At 61.4% G+C, this 18,498-nt stretch overlaps 1 protein-coding gene across 3 annotated transcripts in view; it reads left to right on the plus strand.

Moving 5' to 3' along the window:
• Positions 1-18,498, plus strand: part of LOC114108264 (tetratricopeptide repeat protein 28) — a 594,959-nt gene that overhangs the window by 566,063 nt on the left and 10,398 nt on the right. For all 3 annotated transcript variants that reach the window (XM_071614927.1, XM_071614928.1, XM_071614934.1), the window contains 6 exons: positions 2,989-3,133; positions 10,988-11,167; positions 12,095-12,815; positions 14,785-14,909; positions 16,918-17,149; positions 17,638-17,714. In XM_071614927.1, coding sequence (XP_071471028.1) covers positions 2,989-3,133; positions 10,988-11,167; positions 12,095-12,815; positions 14,785-14,909; positions 16,918-17,149; positions 17,638-17,714 — 1,480 coding nt within the window. The remainder of the gene's footprint in view (positions 1-2,988; positions 3,134-10,987; positions 11,168-12,094; positions 12,816-14,784; positions 14,910-16,917; positions 17,150-17,637; positions 17,715-18,498) is intronic.

The following is an 18,498-nucleotide window of genomic DNA, read 5'->3' on the forward strand; positions in this document are numbered from 1 at the left end:
CCCAATCTGGGCCTGCGGGGTCAGTGCCCAGGAACTGTCAATCCAGATGTGGTTGGTCAGCGAGCTGCCAGGTCAGGACAGGGCGGGATAGGAGGCTGAGAGCCAGCACCCAGTGTGGCATCTGGGGCAGAGGTGTGCTCAGTGGCCTTGGAAGGAGCAGGACAAGGTCAGGTGCCAGGCAGGATGGCTCTGTTGAGACTTAGACTCGGGGTCTCTGCCAGGGACTCTAGTGCCTGACCATCCCACAGGTGGGCTTCCTGATAGTCTGCACCATCTAGAGACATGCCAACGTGCCATGTGCCAGGTGGGCCCAGGAGACCTCTGCAGACCAGGCGGATGCCCTGGACGGCTGCACGTTTGCCAGCCGTGGCCAGGGACATCTGACTGGCATCCCGACTGAAGTTGGCACAGAGTGACAGTGACATAGGGCCTGATCGTAGCTGTGGTGTCAAGCAGGGGACCCAGGGGAGAGCTCTCAGGGAGGGATGCAGGTGGCCTCCCTCTGCTCATGCCATGGGCAGAACTGCGGCCCAGTGGTGGGCAGAGGAAGGGGGACCTGGCTCCCCACAGGAAGCCAGCGCCCTGCCTGGCCACCGGTCTGACTGCTGCCCAGCCTGCAGCGGCCCTGCTCCCACACGCACAGCACGGCACCCCGTCTCCACTTCCACCTGCTCTCCCTCTCTTGCCCCTGTTTGGAATGACCTCTTCCATCTTGTCCACCGGGCAGCTGACCCCAAATTGTCCCCATGGCCCAAATCAAAAAGTGCTCTTCAGAAAGCTGCCCCCACTGGGTCTGCTCTCAGTGGAAGTCAGCGGCCTGAGCCCGGGCGCCGCTGTGCCCCTGTTGGAGTGGCACATGGCGGAGAGAGGAAGAGAAGTGTCCTCTCCTGCTGGTAGCCGGCTTGGGCTCCAGCCCCGCCCTGACTCTTCTTTCAGCAGCTCAGCTGTTGGAACGCCCTGTGCAGGTGTCCAGGGCCCTAGGCCCAGGTCCTGTGCAGGACGGACACCTGGAGCACTGGTTCTGATAGTTTAGGAGGGAGTCCCGGGTCTTCCTGTGCAGCTGGGACCCTCCTGGTCTCCTGAAGCCCGAGGGGAGCTGGCGGACCTCCACGGCTGGGCGTTGTCTCCATCAGGGTCCTTTGGTGCAGAGTCACTGTGCGGACCTGGGGCTGCACATCGCTGGGCATATGGCACCTCCCTGGATGTCCTCGGGGGAATCACAGACTTGGGTACCCTGGGGCAGTGCCAGGCCGGTGCAGAGACCCCAGCAAGGTGTGAAACAAGACACAAGGGCAGAGGGCCTGATGCCTCCTGCCACCCCATGCAGTCTGACGGCCATGTGGTTCCTGAGGGCCGTGCTCCCGCCTGCTGAGAGCTGTGGTCACCCTACTGAACAGTGCGTGACAGACACCGCATGTCACACTGGTGCCTCTCCTCTGGAGAGCAGTTTGGTGGTCGCCCCCCAGGGCAACGCTGCTCTTTGCAGTGTGTCCTGGGGCATTACACGAGCCTGAGTGTCACTCCAGGACTGTCTCTGCTTCACTGGCTCTGACGCCTGTCACTACACATTTCCTGAGTGCGGGGACGTGAGTGGGCTCTGCAGGCCTCCGCATCCCGCTGCTCGGCTCTGCTCGGGAGCAGGTGGGGAGCTGGGGGACTCAGAGCTTGGCTCAGCACCACCCCCTGCGAGACCCTGGGGAGGGCCCGAGAAGGGTGGGGACGCCAGGGGTGGAAGCCATTTCTGGGAAACACAAACAGAGCTTTTATAGCATGTTTTAGATGACACAGGTCCTGAACCAGGAGGAATGCCACCCTCTGGCTTGTTCTTAGGTGACAATCAAGTTGCTGTCACGGCCAGCAGCCAGCGCTTCCAGAAGCCCATGGTACATCTGGTGTGAGACATGATCCCTGCCCTCGAGGTCCCTGCAGCATGTGGCAAAACTCGAGGTTGAGAGATCCCTGACTCTCCAGCTGTCATAGAGACCGTCACCAGACGGCTGTGCTGGGGCCACACTGGCTGGGCTGACAAGGGGTTCTGAGAGGAAAGTGTGGCTGCGTCCCCGCCTCTCTCCAGCTCTACTTGCCCGTGCATTTTGTCCCCTCTAGGTTCCCCACAGACCCCAACAGTGCCTGGCAGACAGTTGGCACTCAGGAGAGGTTTCTGGACAAATGACAGGTCCTCAGCCTGTGCTGGGGTGGGATATTTGGGGTTCGTGGGGTGAGTAGACTCTGCATTAACAAAACTGCCTAGAAAGGAAGGAAAATTGAAAAGCAGCCGGGCACGATGGCACACACCTGTCATCCCAGCAGGGGAGGCTGAGGCAGGAGGATGGCGAGTTCAAGGCCAGCCTCAGCAACAGGGAGGCCCTAACCCACTCAGTGAGACCCTGTCTCTAAATAAAACACAAAACAGGGTTGAGATGCGGCTCTGTGGTCGGATGCCCTGGGTTCAGTCCCCTGTCCCCCACAAGAAGAAGAAAGAACAATTGAAAAGCAAACCTAAACCCTGCAGCCTTCACAGGCACGGCACAGTCAGCACTCGCAGTGTCCCTGTCCCGCGAGGCCACAGCCGCGACCTTCAGGTGCCCAGTGGCTGCTCTGCGCCTCGGCGGCCCCGGCGTGCTCTTTTCTTGTCTGTGGCTCTAATCGGCACTGGGCGCTGTCCTCCTTGTCGGGTGGTGGCCACTGCTGACTCCTGAGGGCCCTGCATCTGCCTCACCTTGTGGCTCCACGCAGGATGTCATTAAGTCCTTTGAGCCGCACTTTGGGACATTTGATCGTGTGGAAAGGCTCCATGGAAACGTAGGCCGCAAGTACAGCTGCTCACTAGCAGCTTCTGCCCGTGCTGGCTGTTGTGTGAGAGGTACCTGGGAGGGACAGCAGGGGACCAGGCCGGGAGGGACGCGGCGGGTACTGCGTGCCGCCTCCGCTCAGGAGGGCAGGGAGCCCACCCTGGCCCAGCCCCATGCATCTCCGTCCTCTCCCCAGGAGCTGCCAGAGCATGACAAGCCTGTTCAGTAGCACCATGTCGCCCATCAAGGACGGGACCTCCTCTCTCCCCAGGAGGCAGAGCTCCTTCTCCAAGCCCCCGCTGCGTGCCCTCTACGACCTGCTCATCGCGCCCATGGAAGGGGTAAGTGCCTCCCGGGGACAGAGGCTCCTCGGCGTCAGGACACATCATTTCCTGGCCAGTGCCCCCGAGTAGCCCCCAAGACAGAAAAACAGCTTCAGAGGCAACCCAGGGTTTCCAGCACGCGCGTCGTCCACGTCCAGCTTCCCGCGGCACTGGGGCCTTGGGGACGCGCAGGCTGGTGGGTGGCTGGCCAGTGCCCAGGCCCCGAGCTGCAGCATGGGGATCTGGGCTCAGGCCCTGGCTCTGCTCCCAGAGCTCGTCTCCTGCTCCAGCCGGCTGACAGAGGCCTGCAGCCTCCTGAGGAAACCACCTCTTCTTCTTTTGGGAACTGGGGATGGAATCCAGGGGCGTGGAACCACTGAGCCCCATCCCCAGCCGTATTCTGTGTTTTATTTAGAGACAGGGTCTCACTGAGCTGCTTGGGGCCTCGCTGTTGCTGAGGCTGGCTTTGAATTTGCCATCCTCCTGCCTCAGCCTCCTGAGCCGCTGGATAGGCCTGGGCCTGTGTGAGCATGTAGGCAGAGACAGCAGATGTCTGGTGAGAGGTGGCCACTGTGCCCATAACGGGGAGAGGAGAGGCCCTGCCCAGGCCTCATGGGTGGCCACTGTGCCCAGGCACCTCTTAAGCTGAGTTGCTGCTGGGCCCTCCAGCCTTCCTGCACTGCTGCCTCCTTGCAGCCCCCCACAGCAGCACCCCTCCCCCGATGCTGCCCTCCCCCTAGGGTCCCCCCACAGGGTGGCCACAGCTGCCAGGGGCACCCTAGCTGGCAGTCACTCCCCCTGACTCATGCCGCACCTCAGAGGGAGAAAGAGACACTGAAACCCGAGCTACCTTTCAGGGTTTCTTTCCTGCCACCAACTGTCACACAAACCAACTTGGTGACTTACCACAAACCTCCCCTCCAGCTCGCCCTGAGTCCGCAGTGCCCTCCCGCTGGCTCCTCAGGGGGTTTGACCCTCTGCCTCGCTCACCCAGGTCCCCACATTACTGCTCTGTTGATGGTGGGTTGGTGGTCGGGAGCAGAGGGCAAGGAGGGAGCTGGCTGTGACCGTCACCTCTGCCTTGGGCAGTGCAAGGCATCTGGAGCTGGCCCCTCTCCTGGCCAGCGCCAGTGTGGCCTCTCTGAAGCCTTCTGGCATCTTCTCCACCTTCCTCGAGCCCCACCCCTCCCACCGGGCCCTGCATACCAGGAAGTCTGGTGGCTCCTGGCCGCTGACCAGACCCAGGACTCCCATTAGCTCTCGTGCCTCTCACCCTCCGTCTTGCCACCTACCCCACGCTCCCCTGAGGCAAGGACTGTCCCTCATCTCTGTCCCCAGCACGCTCAGTAGTTAGTGGGTGGTGCATGGTCCGAGGTGCCTTTGGTCTAGGTTGGCACAGAAAGCAGAAGACCAGGGGAGGAATCCACTGCCCTCCTTCCCGCAGCCGCTCGTGCGACCCTGGGCTCAAGGTGTGAGGCCGAAGGCAGGCTGGGCCAGCTCTGGGGCACTTCTGGATCTGGGGGTGTCTGCCCCCAGCGGGACGCTGCCGGGTTTGGGGCTGTTTCAGGGCAGGATCGCGACTGAGCGACGTGCCTGCACGTGGACCTGAACAAGTTAGAGCAGCGGTCAGAACAGGAGAGGAGAGGCCCTGCGAGCCGCCAGCAGCACCCGTGTGTCCACCACAGCTGACCGCCTCATCTCAAGGTCCCCAGTTCTGGCATTTAAAATATCCCCTTCTTGTGAATCAAGGAGTTTAAGCACAGCGAGGGAGTCTGACTGCATCAGAGGAGAGCGGAACCTTAGATCCAAGGATCAGAACAAGAGCCAACAGAGACCATCCGCTGCCACAGGGCATGGGGTGCACCTGCGGCCCCAGCGACCTGGGGGCTGAGTGGGAAACCAGCTGAGCCAGGAGTGTGGCCTGGGCCCCGTCTCAAAATAAATGAACAGCTGGGTGCGGTGGACGTGCCTAGTGAGACCTTGAGCTACTCAGTGAGACCCTGTCTCTAAATAACAAATAAAAATGGCTGGGGATGTGGCTCGGTGGTTAAGTACCCCTGGGTTCAATCCCTGGTACCCCCCAAAATAAATAAATAAATAAAACAGATGAATGAATTTTAAAACTTAAAAATAAAACCATGCCCGTGTTTCAGTAAAAACGTTTCCCTGAGAAGCTAGAATCCAATTAGGATTCCTCTCCTCCCCGTTTCACCCATTCGTTCTATAAATATTTACTGGCCACGTCAGGAGCGTGCTGTCCCACACCAGAGCAGACAGTGTGGCCAGTGCGGAGTGGGTGGGGGACCTTTCATCTTGGGGGCCACTTCTCCTCCCCACTGGGCTGGATCCCTTCTCCTGCATGCAGCCCATGGGGCTCTCAGGGCCACGAGAGGGCGACGCGGCACCGCCAGCTGGCTCCCGGAGCCTGGCGCTGTGGGCGCCTGACAGCCAGACCCTTGTCCCCGTTTTCAGTGAGGCTGCAAATCAGACCTGAAAGTCCAAGATCATGAATCACTGACACTTCAAGACTGAAGCGATTAGCCTCTTCACATGGGGCGTATAATTATTCCAACAACCGCCTTTGAGTCGCCGCAGTCCTGTGGCTGAGGGACTGGGTCAGGCAGTATAGAAAGTGGAACAGAATAATCCCTTACCCTAGGCCCCGCGCCGGCCTTTGATTTCATTTGGCTCAAGGGAAGCGGCGTCTGGGCTCTTTCCTAGGACAGCGCTGTCCTTTGCTGTCAGGACAGGGTGAGCGTGTCCACTTACTCGGAGGGGTCTTGTCACAGCCGCTCGTGAGCCATCACCAGACATTAAGTCAAAGCCCGTCTGATGCCCAACCGGGAAATGCCACCAGAGGAAAAGTCCCGAGTATCTGGTGGTAGCGGGACTGGGATTGTGTGTCTACAGCAATATTTTTTAATCAAATTAGAGTGAAGGATGGTCACTGGGCCTTGTGAAAGACGGAAGGGAGCCATCCTGTCCCCACAACCCAAATGCTGACAGCGTATTTTAGAGGTGACTTGGGCTCTCCCCAGGTCCCTCCAGCAGCGTGTGTGATGAAGTGCTCGGTTGGGCCAAGTGAAACTGCTGGTCCACTTGTGCACCAGGCCACCCTCCTGGTCATGAACACCGCCTCCTCCAAGGTCAGATGCTGAAATCGTCAAGGCCAGGTTTAGAGTCAGGAATTCCCGGGGTTTGGCCAGGTCACTCCTCAAAAGCCCAGCCTTAGACACCCTTCAGGATGTTGGAGTTGGAACTTGTTCCAGCTATAGACTCTGTCGCCCTTGTCCTATTTCCCTATGTTTAAATTTGTTCCTGTTTGTGAAATCTCAAAAACTCAAGGTGTGGGCCGGGGAGCACGAGACAAGAGACCCTGGTCAGAAAGAGAAGTGGCAGTTCAGCTGCTCCAGGCGAGGCTCCATGGCTGCCGGCTCCAGTGCAGGCCAGTTAGACTGGGGACTGCCTTCCTGCACGCTGGGATTTGGAGACGTCGCCCGGGGCCTCCTGCCTGGGAACACAAGCCCTCTGCAGTGAAGACCGTTTGGCTTGGCCTGGATCCTGGCCATGATCACTCCAAGGAAGGAGTCCCTTGGTGTCTTGCAATGTGCCCCTTGCAAAATCAAGTAGTGCAATAAAGAGTGGACCCTGGACACTCGCAGCGGGAGCGAGCCTGAACATTGGGTGCCTGTCTCCCAGTGGCCTGGAACCTGGAGGTGACCAGGGAAGCTTCGCCCGTAGAAACAGCCCCAGATTTGAGTCTGCCATGGAGCACGAGGCCCTGGGGACTGGCAGCCCTGCCGGCTGTCTAAGTGATTTCTGATTGAGACATCTGTGGGAATATGCAAATGAGGGCCGATGTCACCAAGGAGCCAGCATTTCCACGACTGATTAGGAGGAGGAAAAATGGAGGCGATTATCCGCAAGCTGTCTGTGGGGGTGGGGGCAGGCCCAGCCCTCTTGCTCCACTGGGCCATTACTGAGGTCCCCATCACCGGGGCTCTTGAGGATGGGCTGCTGCCTGCATGCTGATTGGTTGTGGTTAGAAGCTGGGGTCAGGCAGCCACGCCTGCTCTCGCTGGCCATTGGCCATGTCCCTCTAACTCCAGCCCCTTGGTCCTCCCGGTCCTCCAGGTCAGCCAGCGGCTGCGGGGTTGGCCAAGGGTTGCAGTGGAACCCGCTGAGCTTCCCCCTGCTGCGAGCCCACGGCCACAGCCCCCCAGTGCCAGAAAGCTCTAGGGTTATTTCCAGAAGGTGTGTGCAGTTTGCTGAACCAGACGCATCCACCATGGCAAGGTTTCTCGGGAGCTTGCAGAAAAGACTTCTCTACTGTCAACAGTTCTGCTTGGTCAGCTCATTAGGTCACACATGAGAGTCGGCTGGAGCTTCCAGACACCTGCACTTCTGTGTCCAGACTCCCCGCAGCCCCTTCCCCTGGGGATCCTGGGGAGGTGTGGGAGTCCACGACATCCGGCCTAATCAGGCCACAGCCAGGACCGGCTAGCCTTTCCCTGCCCCTTGGTGATCAGGGCTTTCATTCCTCTGGCTGGGCTCATGTCCTCCCGTGAACAGGAGGGCACCTGTGAATCCGTTGAGCCTCGGTGTGCAAGGAGCGCACCTGTTTCTTTAGGCAGAAATCAGGACACGTGCAACCTAACGTTTGCCTTCAGAAGAGCTCAGGACCTCTGGTCATCACGAGTTGTGAGGAAGACGCCCCGGGTCAGAAGTCACCACTCAGATACCCAGGGCTCCTAGGGGTCTCCTGGAGAAGCTCAGGATTGGGATCCTGGCTTCAGGACTTCATGGTGCCGTCTCAGGAAATAGTGTAGACAGTGGTGGTGGCGACGTAAACATGAGGGGACAGCTCTTTCCTGGTCGCTGGGTTAAAGTTTGGACCTGGGTGCTCCACAGAGGCCACTTATGTGTTTTAGCCGCATGAACATGAATGCTGGGGAGCAAGGACAAGCTGTACTGCAAAAGTGACCACGGCCACCACCCCTGGGTGTTACTCCAATGACACAGACATTCCCAGATTGATAGCAGCCCAGTTCACAGCAGCCAGACTGTGGAACCAGCCTGGTATCCATCGGAGGAGGAGTAGACGAGTAAAATGTGGTGTATACCTACAGTGGAGTTCTGCTCAACCATAAAGAAAAACGAATCATGTTATTTGCAGGGAAATGGATGGAACTAGAGGCCACCATGTTAAGTGAAATAAGTCAAACATAAGTCAAGGGTCTTGGGTTTTCTCATGTACAGAAGCTAGAGAGGAAAAGGGAAAGAAAGGGGGCGGGGGTCTCCTAAGAATTAAAAGGAGATTAGGACCCTCCTCTTCCCGAGTGCCGCCTGGCTCCCTGGTGGGCTGGCGTGGCTGTCCATCCTGCTGGGGACAGTCAGGAGACAGGCAGCACAGTGGCAGGGCAGGCAAGGGTCAGCAAGGGGGACCGCAGATACGAGTCTTGGGAGCAGACCCAAGAGGGCAACATGGAGACGCTCGCTGCGGGGCCAGGCCGCTTGGCCAGCAGGTGCCGCGGGCAAGGTGCGCTGTGGGAGCCTGGGGCCTGCAGGGCAGGAGGCCCTCAGGGCGTGCGGCTTGGTGGCACTCTGGTTTCTATCACCAGGCCAAGACTATGAGGCAGCAAAGGGTGACCTTGTGGTGGGCTCTGCCGGAAGTCCTCACGGCCACCTGCCCCAGGACCACAGTGGCTCCTCCCAGCACCCCCCCACGCCCCCTCCCGGCACCGCTCAGCACCCAGTGCCCTGGACCTGAGCAAGGGCTGTAGAGTGTGGCCTGGCCCAGAGCAGATCTGATGGGACTTGGACTCTGAAGTCCTACCCAGAGCCACCTTCAGGGCGCCTACCCCCTGCCAGCCCAAGGATCAGCTCTCCCCAAGGCTGTCCCTGTCACTGCTGCGCCTAGTGAGCCCAGAGCTGTGTGCGAGGTCCCCGGGGGCTTGCTGCCTGTTCCTGTTCTGTCCCTAGGCCAGGCACACAGGGCTCAGCAGTGTCCACTGCCTGGCCTCACATTTTGACCACCAAGGTCGCAGCCTCCAGGGGCACGCCCAGGCAGCGCCTCAGGAACAGACAGGCCAGCACCCCTGGCCTCCTCGCATTTCTTCTCCAAAGAACAAGAAACCGGCCGCTCAGGAGACCCGTCCTGATGGGATTTGCTAGACTCTGTCGGTGGCTGGGGAAGGCTGTCACCTGCGCCATTCTGTCTTTCAAACCCAAGACTCAGCAGGCAGCAGGTGCCTCCCCTGGGCTGGCAGGGCCCATGCAGGGCGGGGGTTCTGGAACGTTCTCCCTGGCCTCCGCTGGATGGTGTATGGTGGGTGGAGACCCTGCGGCTCCTCCCTTTCAGGTCCACCTCAGGTCACAGCTGGCCCTTCAGTAGAGGGCAGGCTGTGGGCACTGGCGGGACTCAGAAGGTCGCCAGGGCCCCGCGGCCTCCCCACGGCCTCCCGGCTACAGATGTACGTGAGGCCCAGGGAGCTCCCCATCTACAGGCTCCTCCCTTCTTGTTTCTAAGGTCACTCTTCACCGTGCCCTGGCAAGTACCCCTGTCCCTGTTCCTCAGCACATCTGCCCTGGTCTGAATCACTGGGTGCCCTCTGCTGTGACACAGACCAACTTGAGGACATGCAGCTGGCCTCAGCCCACCTTCTGCCCAACCTGCAGGGCCCCCCCTTCCTGGGTCACATGGAGACTCACCCCGTGTTCCTGGGGGTCGGCTCATAAAGCAAACGAGCAGCAAATTGGCCTGATGGTTTTACTTTCTACTTTCTTTCAATGCAGCTAGAATTTAAAAAAAAAAAAAGTCACGGGGCTTTGTAGGGCTTGACTGTCCCGCCAGGCATGTGTCACTTTGGGTTAGCCGAGTGCCTCTGCCACCCTCAGCCAAGTGCCCGGGGCAGCGTGGCAGACGGGCCAGGCGAGCACGAGTGCTTCCTCGGGGCGCACATCATTCCCGCCTGGCAGATGGGGCGGGGGCCTGGTGACTCCCTCCCACAGAGCAGCCTTGCCCGCAGCGCGACACAGACCTGGGCTCCCCGCTCGGCAGCGGCCTCTGCTCTGTCCGCCCACAGCCTGAGTTGGGCCGGCATCAGAGTTGCACCTCGCCTCCTCCGAGGGCCCCGGGCCTCAGGCTCCGTCATTAGCCCTTTGGGAATGAAATGTGTCTGGAGAGAAGGGGGGTGTCTGTCTGCGTGACATGGGCACCCCTCCCTCATATCCTCCTGCTGGACCTCTCAGGAGGGACAGTGTCATACCAGTGCCGTCTAGATCTCCTGATGTCCCCAGAAGGCAGAGTGCCTCCAGAGCCCAGACCCAGGCCCTGCAGAGGAGGTGCACAGAGACCTCAAAAGTCACCAGTTCTGGGAGCCCCTCCTTGCCCCCTCGGGTGGGAGATGTCATCCTTGTCCCCAGAGCTGAACTTTGAGCCTCTTACTCATCAAAATGGAAAACAGCCCCCTAGATCCCGCTGCCTGTTTTGAGAGGAGTCATTCCTCCCGCTCTTGGGATCTGGGTGACACAACTCTGGGGACCCCTCTGGATAGCGCTCTTTGCCTTCATTCCTCACCTCAGTAGAAACATCTGGAGCTTCTGGAGTCTCCCCGGGTCTTTGAGGGCCAGCCCCACTCATGACTGGCACCCTAGCCTCCCTGATGCCCCAGGTCACCCGTGGACTTCAAGTCCTCTAGCCCTGCCAGGTGGTCAGAACCCACCAGACCACCCAGCTGGTCCCAGAGTGAGCCCCCCTCAGGCCCGCAGCCCTCGGACCTGCCCGTGGCTCTCGCACCTGGCCGGCAGCCCAGCTGGCCTTGGTGTGCGGGCCCTGGCAGCAGCCGGTCAGCCTGCTGCGCTTCTCCGCAGGGCCTGATGCACTCCAGCGGCCCCGTGGGCCGGCACCGGCAGCTGGTCCTGGTCCTGGAGGGGGAGCTCTACCTCATCCCCTTCGCCCTGCTCAAGGGCAGCTCCTCCAACGAGTACCTGTACGAGCGCTTCGCCCTCATCGCTGTGCCCGCCATCCGCTCGCTCGGCCCGCACACCAAGGTAACCTCGCAGGCGGCTCTGCAGGGGCAGGAAGGAGGCTGGCCTTGGGAACCCGGGCCCTGGGACTCTTCTGGGCCTTGGTTGACCGCTGGGTCACTGGCCTGTTCACGTGGGGTCGGTGTCTGCTGCGCATGCCTGCAGCCCTGGACTCTGACTGTCCTAGTTGCTGGATCCTGTGCTCCTCACGGGAACAGCCAGCCCAAAGTGAACGACAGGGTTCCTGTGAGCCTCTGACCCTGTTATTGATCAGATGGATCCCAGTGATGAGTGAGCTGGTCTCCCAGGCGCTGCCGCCACCAGAACCCTCCAGGTGTCAGTGCAGCCTTCAGAGCTTTGACTGGGGCAGCAGTGAGCTCACTGTGTCAGCTTGTCCAGAGACATGGAGGGGACAGTCTTCTGAGGGCCACTGTCTCCCTCGCCCACAGTGGACCGAGGCCCAAGCAGAGGCAGGCGTTGTGAAATAACATGATACCTTTACGTTTCCTTCAAGAGCATCCAAAGTTGCCCTGGTGGGAGGTCACACTGTGGGGCTCCGGGCTGGTTTTCTATCTTGGGATGTTTTTGTCCTGGAAGGTGACGGAGTGAAACTCCTCCACACATAGAGCTTCTGAAGGACTTGATCTGGGCTTGTATCCCCAGATTGACTGGCAGCGTAAGAAAGGTCACTTCCCAAAGCCTCCCCGCCACTTCCTCTAGGGCAGCTGGGTGTGAGCCATGGCAGGCTGGCCGTCCCTTCACCTGGCAGACAGTGGTGTCCCTCCCCAGCCCAGGCCTGATCTCGGGACTGTAGGACAGGCGATCCCTGGCGGCCAGGCACCTGTGTCGAGACGTTGGAAAATCAGGGTGAAGGTCATCGGGGACCCGGGTCCTCCCGAGATGCCCGCTGCTCACTCTGACGGTGTTCTGCTGTGTCCCCTCCCCTCTTAGTCCCACCTGAGGAAGACCCCCCCTGCATACCCCAGCTCGGCGTCCATGGCAGCTGTCATCGGCAACCCCAAGCTCCCGTCGGCAGTGATGGACAGGTGGCTGTGGGGGCCCATGCCGTCGGCCGAGGAGGAAGCGCACATGGTGTCTGAGCTGCTGGGCTGCCAGCCCCTGGTGGGCAGCGTGGCCACCAAGGAGCGGGTCATGAGCGCCCTGACCCAGGCCGAGTGCGTCCACTTCGCCACCCACATCTCATGGAAACTGTCGGCCCTGGTCCTCACGCCCAGCGTGGACAGCAACCCTGCTGGCAGCAAGAGCTCCTTCGGCCACCCCTACACGATCCCCGAGTCCCTGCGGGTGCAGGATGACGCCAGCGATGGGGAGAGCATCTCGGACTGCCCGCCCCTGCGGGAGCTGCTGCTCACGGCTGCCGACCTGCTGGACCTGCGGCTGCCCGTGAAGCTGGTGGTGCTCGGCTCTTCGCAGGAGGCCAGCGGCAGGGTCACGGCCGACGGCGTGGTGGCGCTGACGCGGGCCTTCCTGGCCGCCGGCGCTCAGTGTGTGCTGGTGGCTCTGTGGCCAGTGCCCGTGGCCGCTTCCAAGATGTTCGTCCACGCCTTCTACTCGTCGCTACTCAACGGGCTCAAGGCCAGCGCCGCCCTGGGGGAGGCCATGAAGGCCGTGCAGAGCAACAAGGCCTTCGCGCACCCCTCCAACTGGGCAGGTGGGTGGCCCCGGGGGGGCCTCGTGGCACCTCGAGGTGCAGGTGGGCATGGGGGGGCGGGGGTGTGCCTTCCTGCCGAGACCCTCACCCTGGTCCTTGCCCTGGCCAGGAGTGTCCCCTCCTGGGCACTGTATTTTGGACCAGGGACAGATATTTGCCACCAGATGGCCTCGCTGTGCCCAGATGACCCATGTTGCCACCTTGAAACCCCCAGCCAATGGGAAAGACCCTTGACCTGGCCTTCTGGTCACACACCTGCTGTCACTTGAGACAGGTTACAGCCCTCTCTGAAGCCCAGTGTCCTTTGTGCCCACTGTAGGTGGATGGGGTGGTGCTGCGGCTCCACCTTGCCCACAGCTCGGGCCTGGGTTGCCCTGCCCAGTGCGAGGCACTGCCCGTGCTGGGAGACCCTCGGCATGGCGCTGAGGGGGCTTGGGAGTGAGGGGGTGGCTGACCTGTGACCTGGCCACAGGAGGGGTGGGGTGGGCTGCTCGTGGGCAGAGCTGCTGTCCCAGCAGCCTGTGTTCATGAGCCACGGCGTCACCAGAAGCCCCGGCATGCCCCAGACCCCCCTCTCCAGTCCGGGACCAAGTGCAGGGCTAGCCCCGGGGCCGTCCCCACCGCACACCCGTGGAGCTCATCCTGCCGCCCCCAGGGTGCTTTGGCGCCGAGCAGCAGGCCCAGTGGTGGGGGACTGGCCGGAATCCTATTCTCAAGTATTTACACATCGCTTTAGCAAAAGCCGGCCCCTGTGCACATTTAAAGTTGGAGACAACATGGCTTCCCTCACTCTCCCTCGTGACAAAAATTCAGGTGGCATGGCCTGAGACTGCTAATGTCACTGCCAATGTTCCCAAAGGAGGGCCAGCCCAAAAGGGGAGTCACCACGTTGCCAGGCCCAGCCAGCAAGTAACGTTGGCTGTGGTGGCCACCCCTGGTGCCCACTGGGTACATAGACTGTGCTGCCCATGCCAGGAGCTGGTGTCAGGAGGACAGGCTGTGTGGGGGGGAGGGGAAGCACTTTCACGTCACAAAAAGCACATCTGTAGCATTTTTCAAAAACAAAACAAAAAAACTATTGCCTGTGTCCTCCCGTGGCTGAGGCCCACGTCCTCCCGAGCCTGAGGCTGGTTGGAGGCCCACTGCCTGCTTCCGGCCCCTCACCCATCACCACACAGAGTGGCATGTTGCTGAACCACTGCCCCCAGGAGATGCAGGAAGCAGGTGACCCAGTGGGTCCCTCACTATTCTCAGCCCATGTCCTGTTTTATCTGTGCTCTTGGCACATGTACACTCCTGTCCCATGGCAGGTGGAAGGGGATCTGGGCCCTGCAGGGTCCCACAGAAGACCCCCCAGGCTCTGTGGGAGCCTGGCTCTGCTTGGCCATTCTGGAAAGGGGTCCCTGCTCCTGTTGGTCCTCATGTGCATGTGGATGTGACGTTTTAGAAGAGGGTCTCTCTTTAGCTTTGTTGGTAGAAGTGGCCACTGCTCTGAGGGCAGGGACTTTTGGTGACACTGCCTTGCTAACTTTAAAACGGCTCCCTCTCCTGGAAAGCCCTCGCCCGCCTGGCCTGGGGCGGCCCGTCCTGAAGCTTCTCCTTGGTGCTGAGGAGCCTGGGGCTCGGGAGGGATGTAGCTCACATGCTCCTTGGACAGCAAATGGTGCTTCCTGGCCACTTTTAGAGCAGGAGGGTGCCTCCTACCCCCAGGTCCCCCCACAAATACTAGGACAAAAGATGCAGAAGGACCCAGGGAAAGCAAGGCCAGTCACTCCTGGGAGGTGCCCACCTGGCTCTGCTCAGTGCAGAAAGGCTGGAAGCATGTGACCTGGAAAGGACAGGGACGGGGTGCTGGCTGGATGTCCTGCCAGGGCCAGCTCTGTGCCGGGCTGGCCACGGGACCCAGACTGGGTGGGTCTCCGGGGGCCCTGCTGAGGTGCCCTGCTGAGGTGCCCCACACTCTCCACAGGGTTCCTGCTCATCGGGAGCGACGTCAAGCTCAACAGCCCCTCCTCGCTCGTCGGCCAGGCCCTCACGGAGATCCTGCAGCACCCGGAGCGCGCACGGGATGCCCTGCGAGTGCTGCTACACCTGGTAAGGGCACCAGCACCCGGAGCCAGTTGCCAGCCACAGCTGGGAGGTGGGCAGGTGGCACCACGCAGGGCCCCAGGACTGCTGCAGCAGTCCTTGCCGAGACCCTGGGAGAGGGCAGTGGAGGGCAGTGACCCGCACCCCACTATTTCCCTGTGGCTTCAGGCAAGTCACTTTGGCTCCCTGAGCTCAGTTTCCCCCTCTAGAGGGTGGTGATGAAGCCAGTGTTTCAAGGTCGTTACGAAGATTGAGACAATGTGAGCACCTGGCACACAGTAGGGCTGCGGTAGCTCCCAGACATCACTGTTTCACAGCTGGATGCCACTGGCCCCTCTGACACCCACACGGAAGGCTCCTGATCACGCCTCTGGCTGCCCCAGAATCTGCAGGGCCCCAGTGAGCGTGAGTGGAAGTGTCATCAGATACACGTTTAAAAGGTTTTAAGTCAAGACACAGTGACGTAAAACATGTCCCATTTAGCACTCACAACCCCCTTAGAGCTCGGTGCCAGCAAGGCTAGCCCGGGCCGGCCTGTGGCTTGAATGGCAGGGCCACACAGCTGCTCCATGTCCACCCTTCCTGCACCTGGAGCATGCAGCGGCCCCAGGGTCCCCGTACAGTTCAGGAGCCCCATGCTCTGTGTCTCCATCCAGGCTTGTCAGGGAGCACCCCGTGGATTCCCCGCAGGGCTGCATTCCAGGTGTGTAGGTCCCCTTGGCCATGTACACTCCTTGTCCCATGGAGGGCCTGGGCAGGAGTCGCACACCCCGTGTGCCCAGGCTGTGCACTCTTGGACCATCTCATGATGGACGGGTCATGCACCTTTCTCCAGCTGAGGGTCTGCCTGAGGCCAGCAGGAATGGGGTGTGACAAAGTATGTGGTGGCCCAAAGCACCCAGGGACACCTGCTGCAGGCAGATGGGCCCATGTTCCCTGAGGGTGCTGGGAAGCCATCTCCACTGGCGCCAGCTGTGTCTGAAGCTGCGCAGAGGCTTTCAGTTGCTCATCCCAAGTCCCTTCTCAAGTGTCACCCCCGAGTCCCTCCATCCTGGTTCCCTCTCCCAGCCCGCGTTTCCTTCCTAGGTGGCAGAGCCTTCTGCTCAGGCTGAGCCTCAGCTACCCATGTGCCCTGGGGCCCTCAGGCGACACTCAGGGGTCCTCTCCTTCCTCAGCTTTGTGTTTGAGGGTATGGTGGCCACGGTCGGGCCCGCCGGCCCCTCCCTTCTTCCAGCTACCCCGTGCTCCCTCCAGCCCCGGGGCAGGCAGGGCTCAGCTGCACCGTGCCCTTCTGGCTGCCATGAGTGCGCTGCGGCCTGCCCCGGGGTCGCCTGAGCCCTGGCATCTCACTGCTCCACATTCAGAAAAGCTTTCGGGGGCCTTTTGGATGACTCACTGCCCCCCAGGGATGGCGCTCAGTCTCAGGGTGGACAGAGGTGTCCCCTAGAGAGACCTGCCAGGGACAGCAGGCTCCCCTGTGGAGGACGAGGAGGGCAGGTGATGGGGACGCTAAGGCCCGACCCTGGTGAGGCCTGTAGACAGAAAGCCCTTCCTCGCGGGGAGCCGCGGTCTATGGGGCAGAGGTAGGCCGAGGGAAGCCAAGTGGCAAGTCAGGGAAGGAGAATGGTGCCAGCCGTGGCCTGCGATGGGTGCTGCGGGGTGCGGTGTGGGGTGGGCCGCCGGCAGCAAAGGGGTCTTGGTGGGGCGAGGGGCTGTGACATGGCCTGGGCAGCCCCTGGCCTGAGAGCTGTTTTCAGGCAAATTTCTCCAGGGTCTGTGGAAGAGACTGGGGACAGGAAGGGCTGGCCAGGGACTAGGACGGGGACAGAGGCCTCGTCCTGCCACTCTCAGGGGCAGACCGCCCACCTCACCCCCTGCAGAGTGACCCTCGGTGCCCCCAGGCCTGGCCCCCTTGGCCGCCCGGGGCCCAGTTGGCACAGCCCTGGCTTCTCCCTCAGAGCCATGCGGAGCGCAGGGGGCGGCCAGGGCCTCTGACTGTCCCTCTCCCCGCCAGGTGGAGAAGTCCCTGCAGCGCATCCAGAACGGTCAGCGCAACGCCATGTACACCTCGCAGCAGAGCGTGGAGAACAAAGTGGGCGGTATCCCGGGCTGGCAGGCCCTCCTCACCGCCGTGGGCTTCCGGCTGGACCCCCCGGCCAGCGGCCTCCCGGCGGCCGTCTTCTTCCCCACCTCCGACCCGGGGGACCGGCTCCAGCAGTGCAGCAGCACCCTCCAGTCCCTGCTGGGTGAGCCACCGCAGGACGTCAGCCTCGGGCAACGGGCCAGGGGACGGGGAGACCCATCCCGCTGTGACCCGCAGCCGGGAGGGCCAAGTCGTCCTGGGCTGCTGATCTGGGCCACCACGGCCCCTCACCAGGGGGTCCTTCTTTATGAGAGTCCAGGCTAAGCAGGCCCCAGCTCTGCCCCTTCCGGGGTGACGTGAGGTGGCTCTGGGCAGGTGTTAGTTCTGACGCTGTCACTGGCGGCTGTGGGTCTGACACAGCTGCAGGGCAGCCAGAGTGGCACAGTCTGCTGACTGGGACTGTCCTGGAGGGTGTGGCAGGGTCAGGCTTCCTCAGAGGCCACATTTTCCAAGTCACACGTAGACATGTCTGTTAGGTCCAGGCTTGAAAAATGCCACCAATACTGAGCGTGTGGGGCTCTCTCCCCTGGAAGGTGGCAGGACCACGGGTGCGGAGGCCCCTGGGTAACCCTGCCTCCTTGTCTCCTGCAGGTCTGCCCAACCCCGCCCTCCAGGCCCTCTGCAAGCTCATCACTGCCTCAGAGACCGGCGAGCAGCTCATCAGCCGGGTGAGTGGGGCCCAGACAGTGGAGCCCAGGCCCGGCTGAGCCCGAGGGTGTGGTGTGGTCCAGGACAAGACCTGCGAGTCTCGCAGCCCTCCTGCTCTTTTCTGTCTGAATGATCAGAGGGGAGGCACAGGCTGGGTCTGCAAGGGCAGGTCCTCCTAGTGTCATAGCGCAGCGCACCTCCAGGTAACACTCAGAGCCTGTCACCTGAAGCCCTGGGCGGTTCCTGCACTTGCCTTGCAGTGCCCACCTGCACCTGTCAGCCCACCCCAACTTTTTTAGTTGATTGACAAATGTCACAGCCACCATCCCCAGCCCAGTGGGCCTTGTGCCAGTCTACGGGATGACCACAGGGTCCGCTACCAAGTACTTTTCATGCCTGAAAAAAAATGGCAGGAGTGGGCTCCGTGCCCAGCACGCCTGACGGGCGCTCGCCCTGAGGATGGAGCTGCTCTGACCCGGGGATTGGGAGGGGCTTCGTTCTTAGCCTCAGGCAGGTCCCCCACCTGGGCCTTGAGCTCCTCTATGCCTGCTCAATCTCCTGCTGGCCAGCGATGTCTGGGACTAGCCCAGGGGACAGCGCATGTGGGCTTCTGGGTGGGAAAGATCAGAGCACAGAGCAGTTTTGAAGTGTGACCTGAAGCACAGTCGCCCTTCCTGGCCATCCTGCTGGGGGACCTCGGGACTTCGGTCAGCAGAAACACTTCCCTTGTGGACATGAGCCGCCCAGTGGAGCAGGCTCTGAGGTCCTCAGTGGGGCTGCAGCCACTCACCTGGGGCTGTTCCC

This window comes from Marmota flaviventris, chromosome 1 (assembly GCF_047511675.1).
Source record: "Marmota flaviventris isolate mMarFla1 chromosome 1, mMarFla1.hap1, whole genome shotgun sequence".
Lineage (NCBI taxonomy): Eukaryota > Metazoa > Chordata > Mammalia > Rodentia > Sciuridae > Marmota > Marmota flaviventris.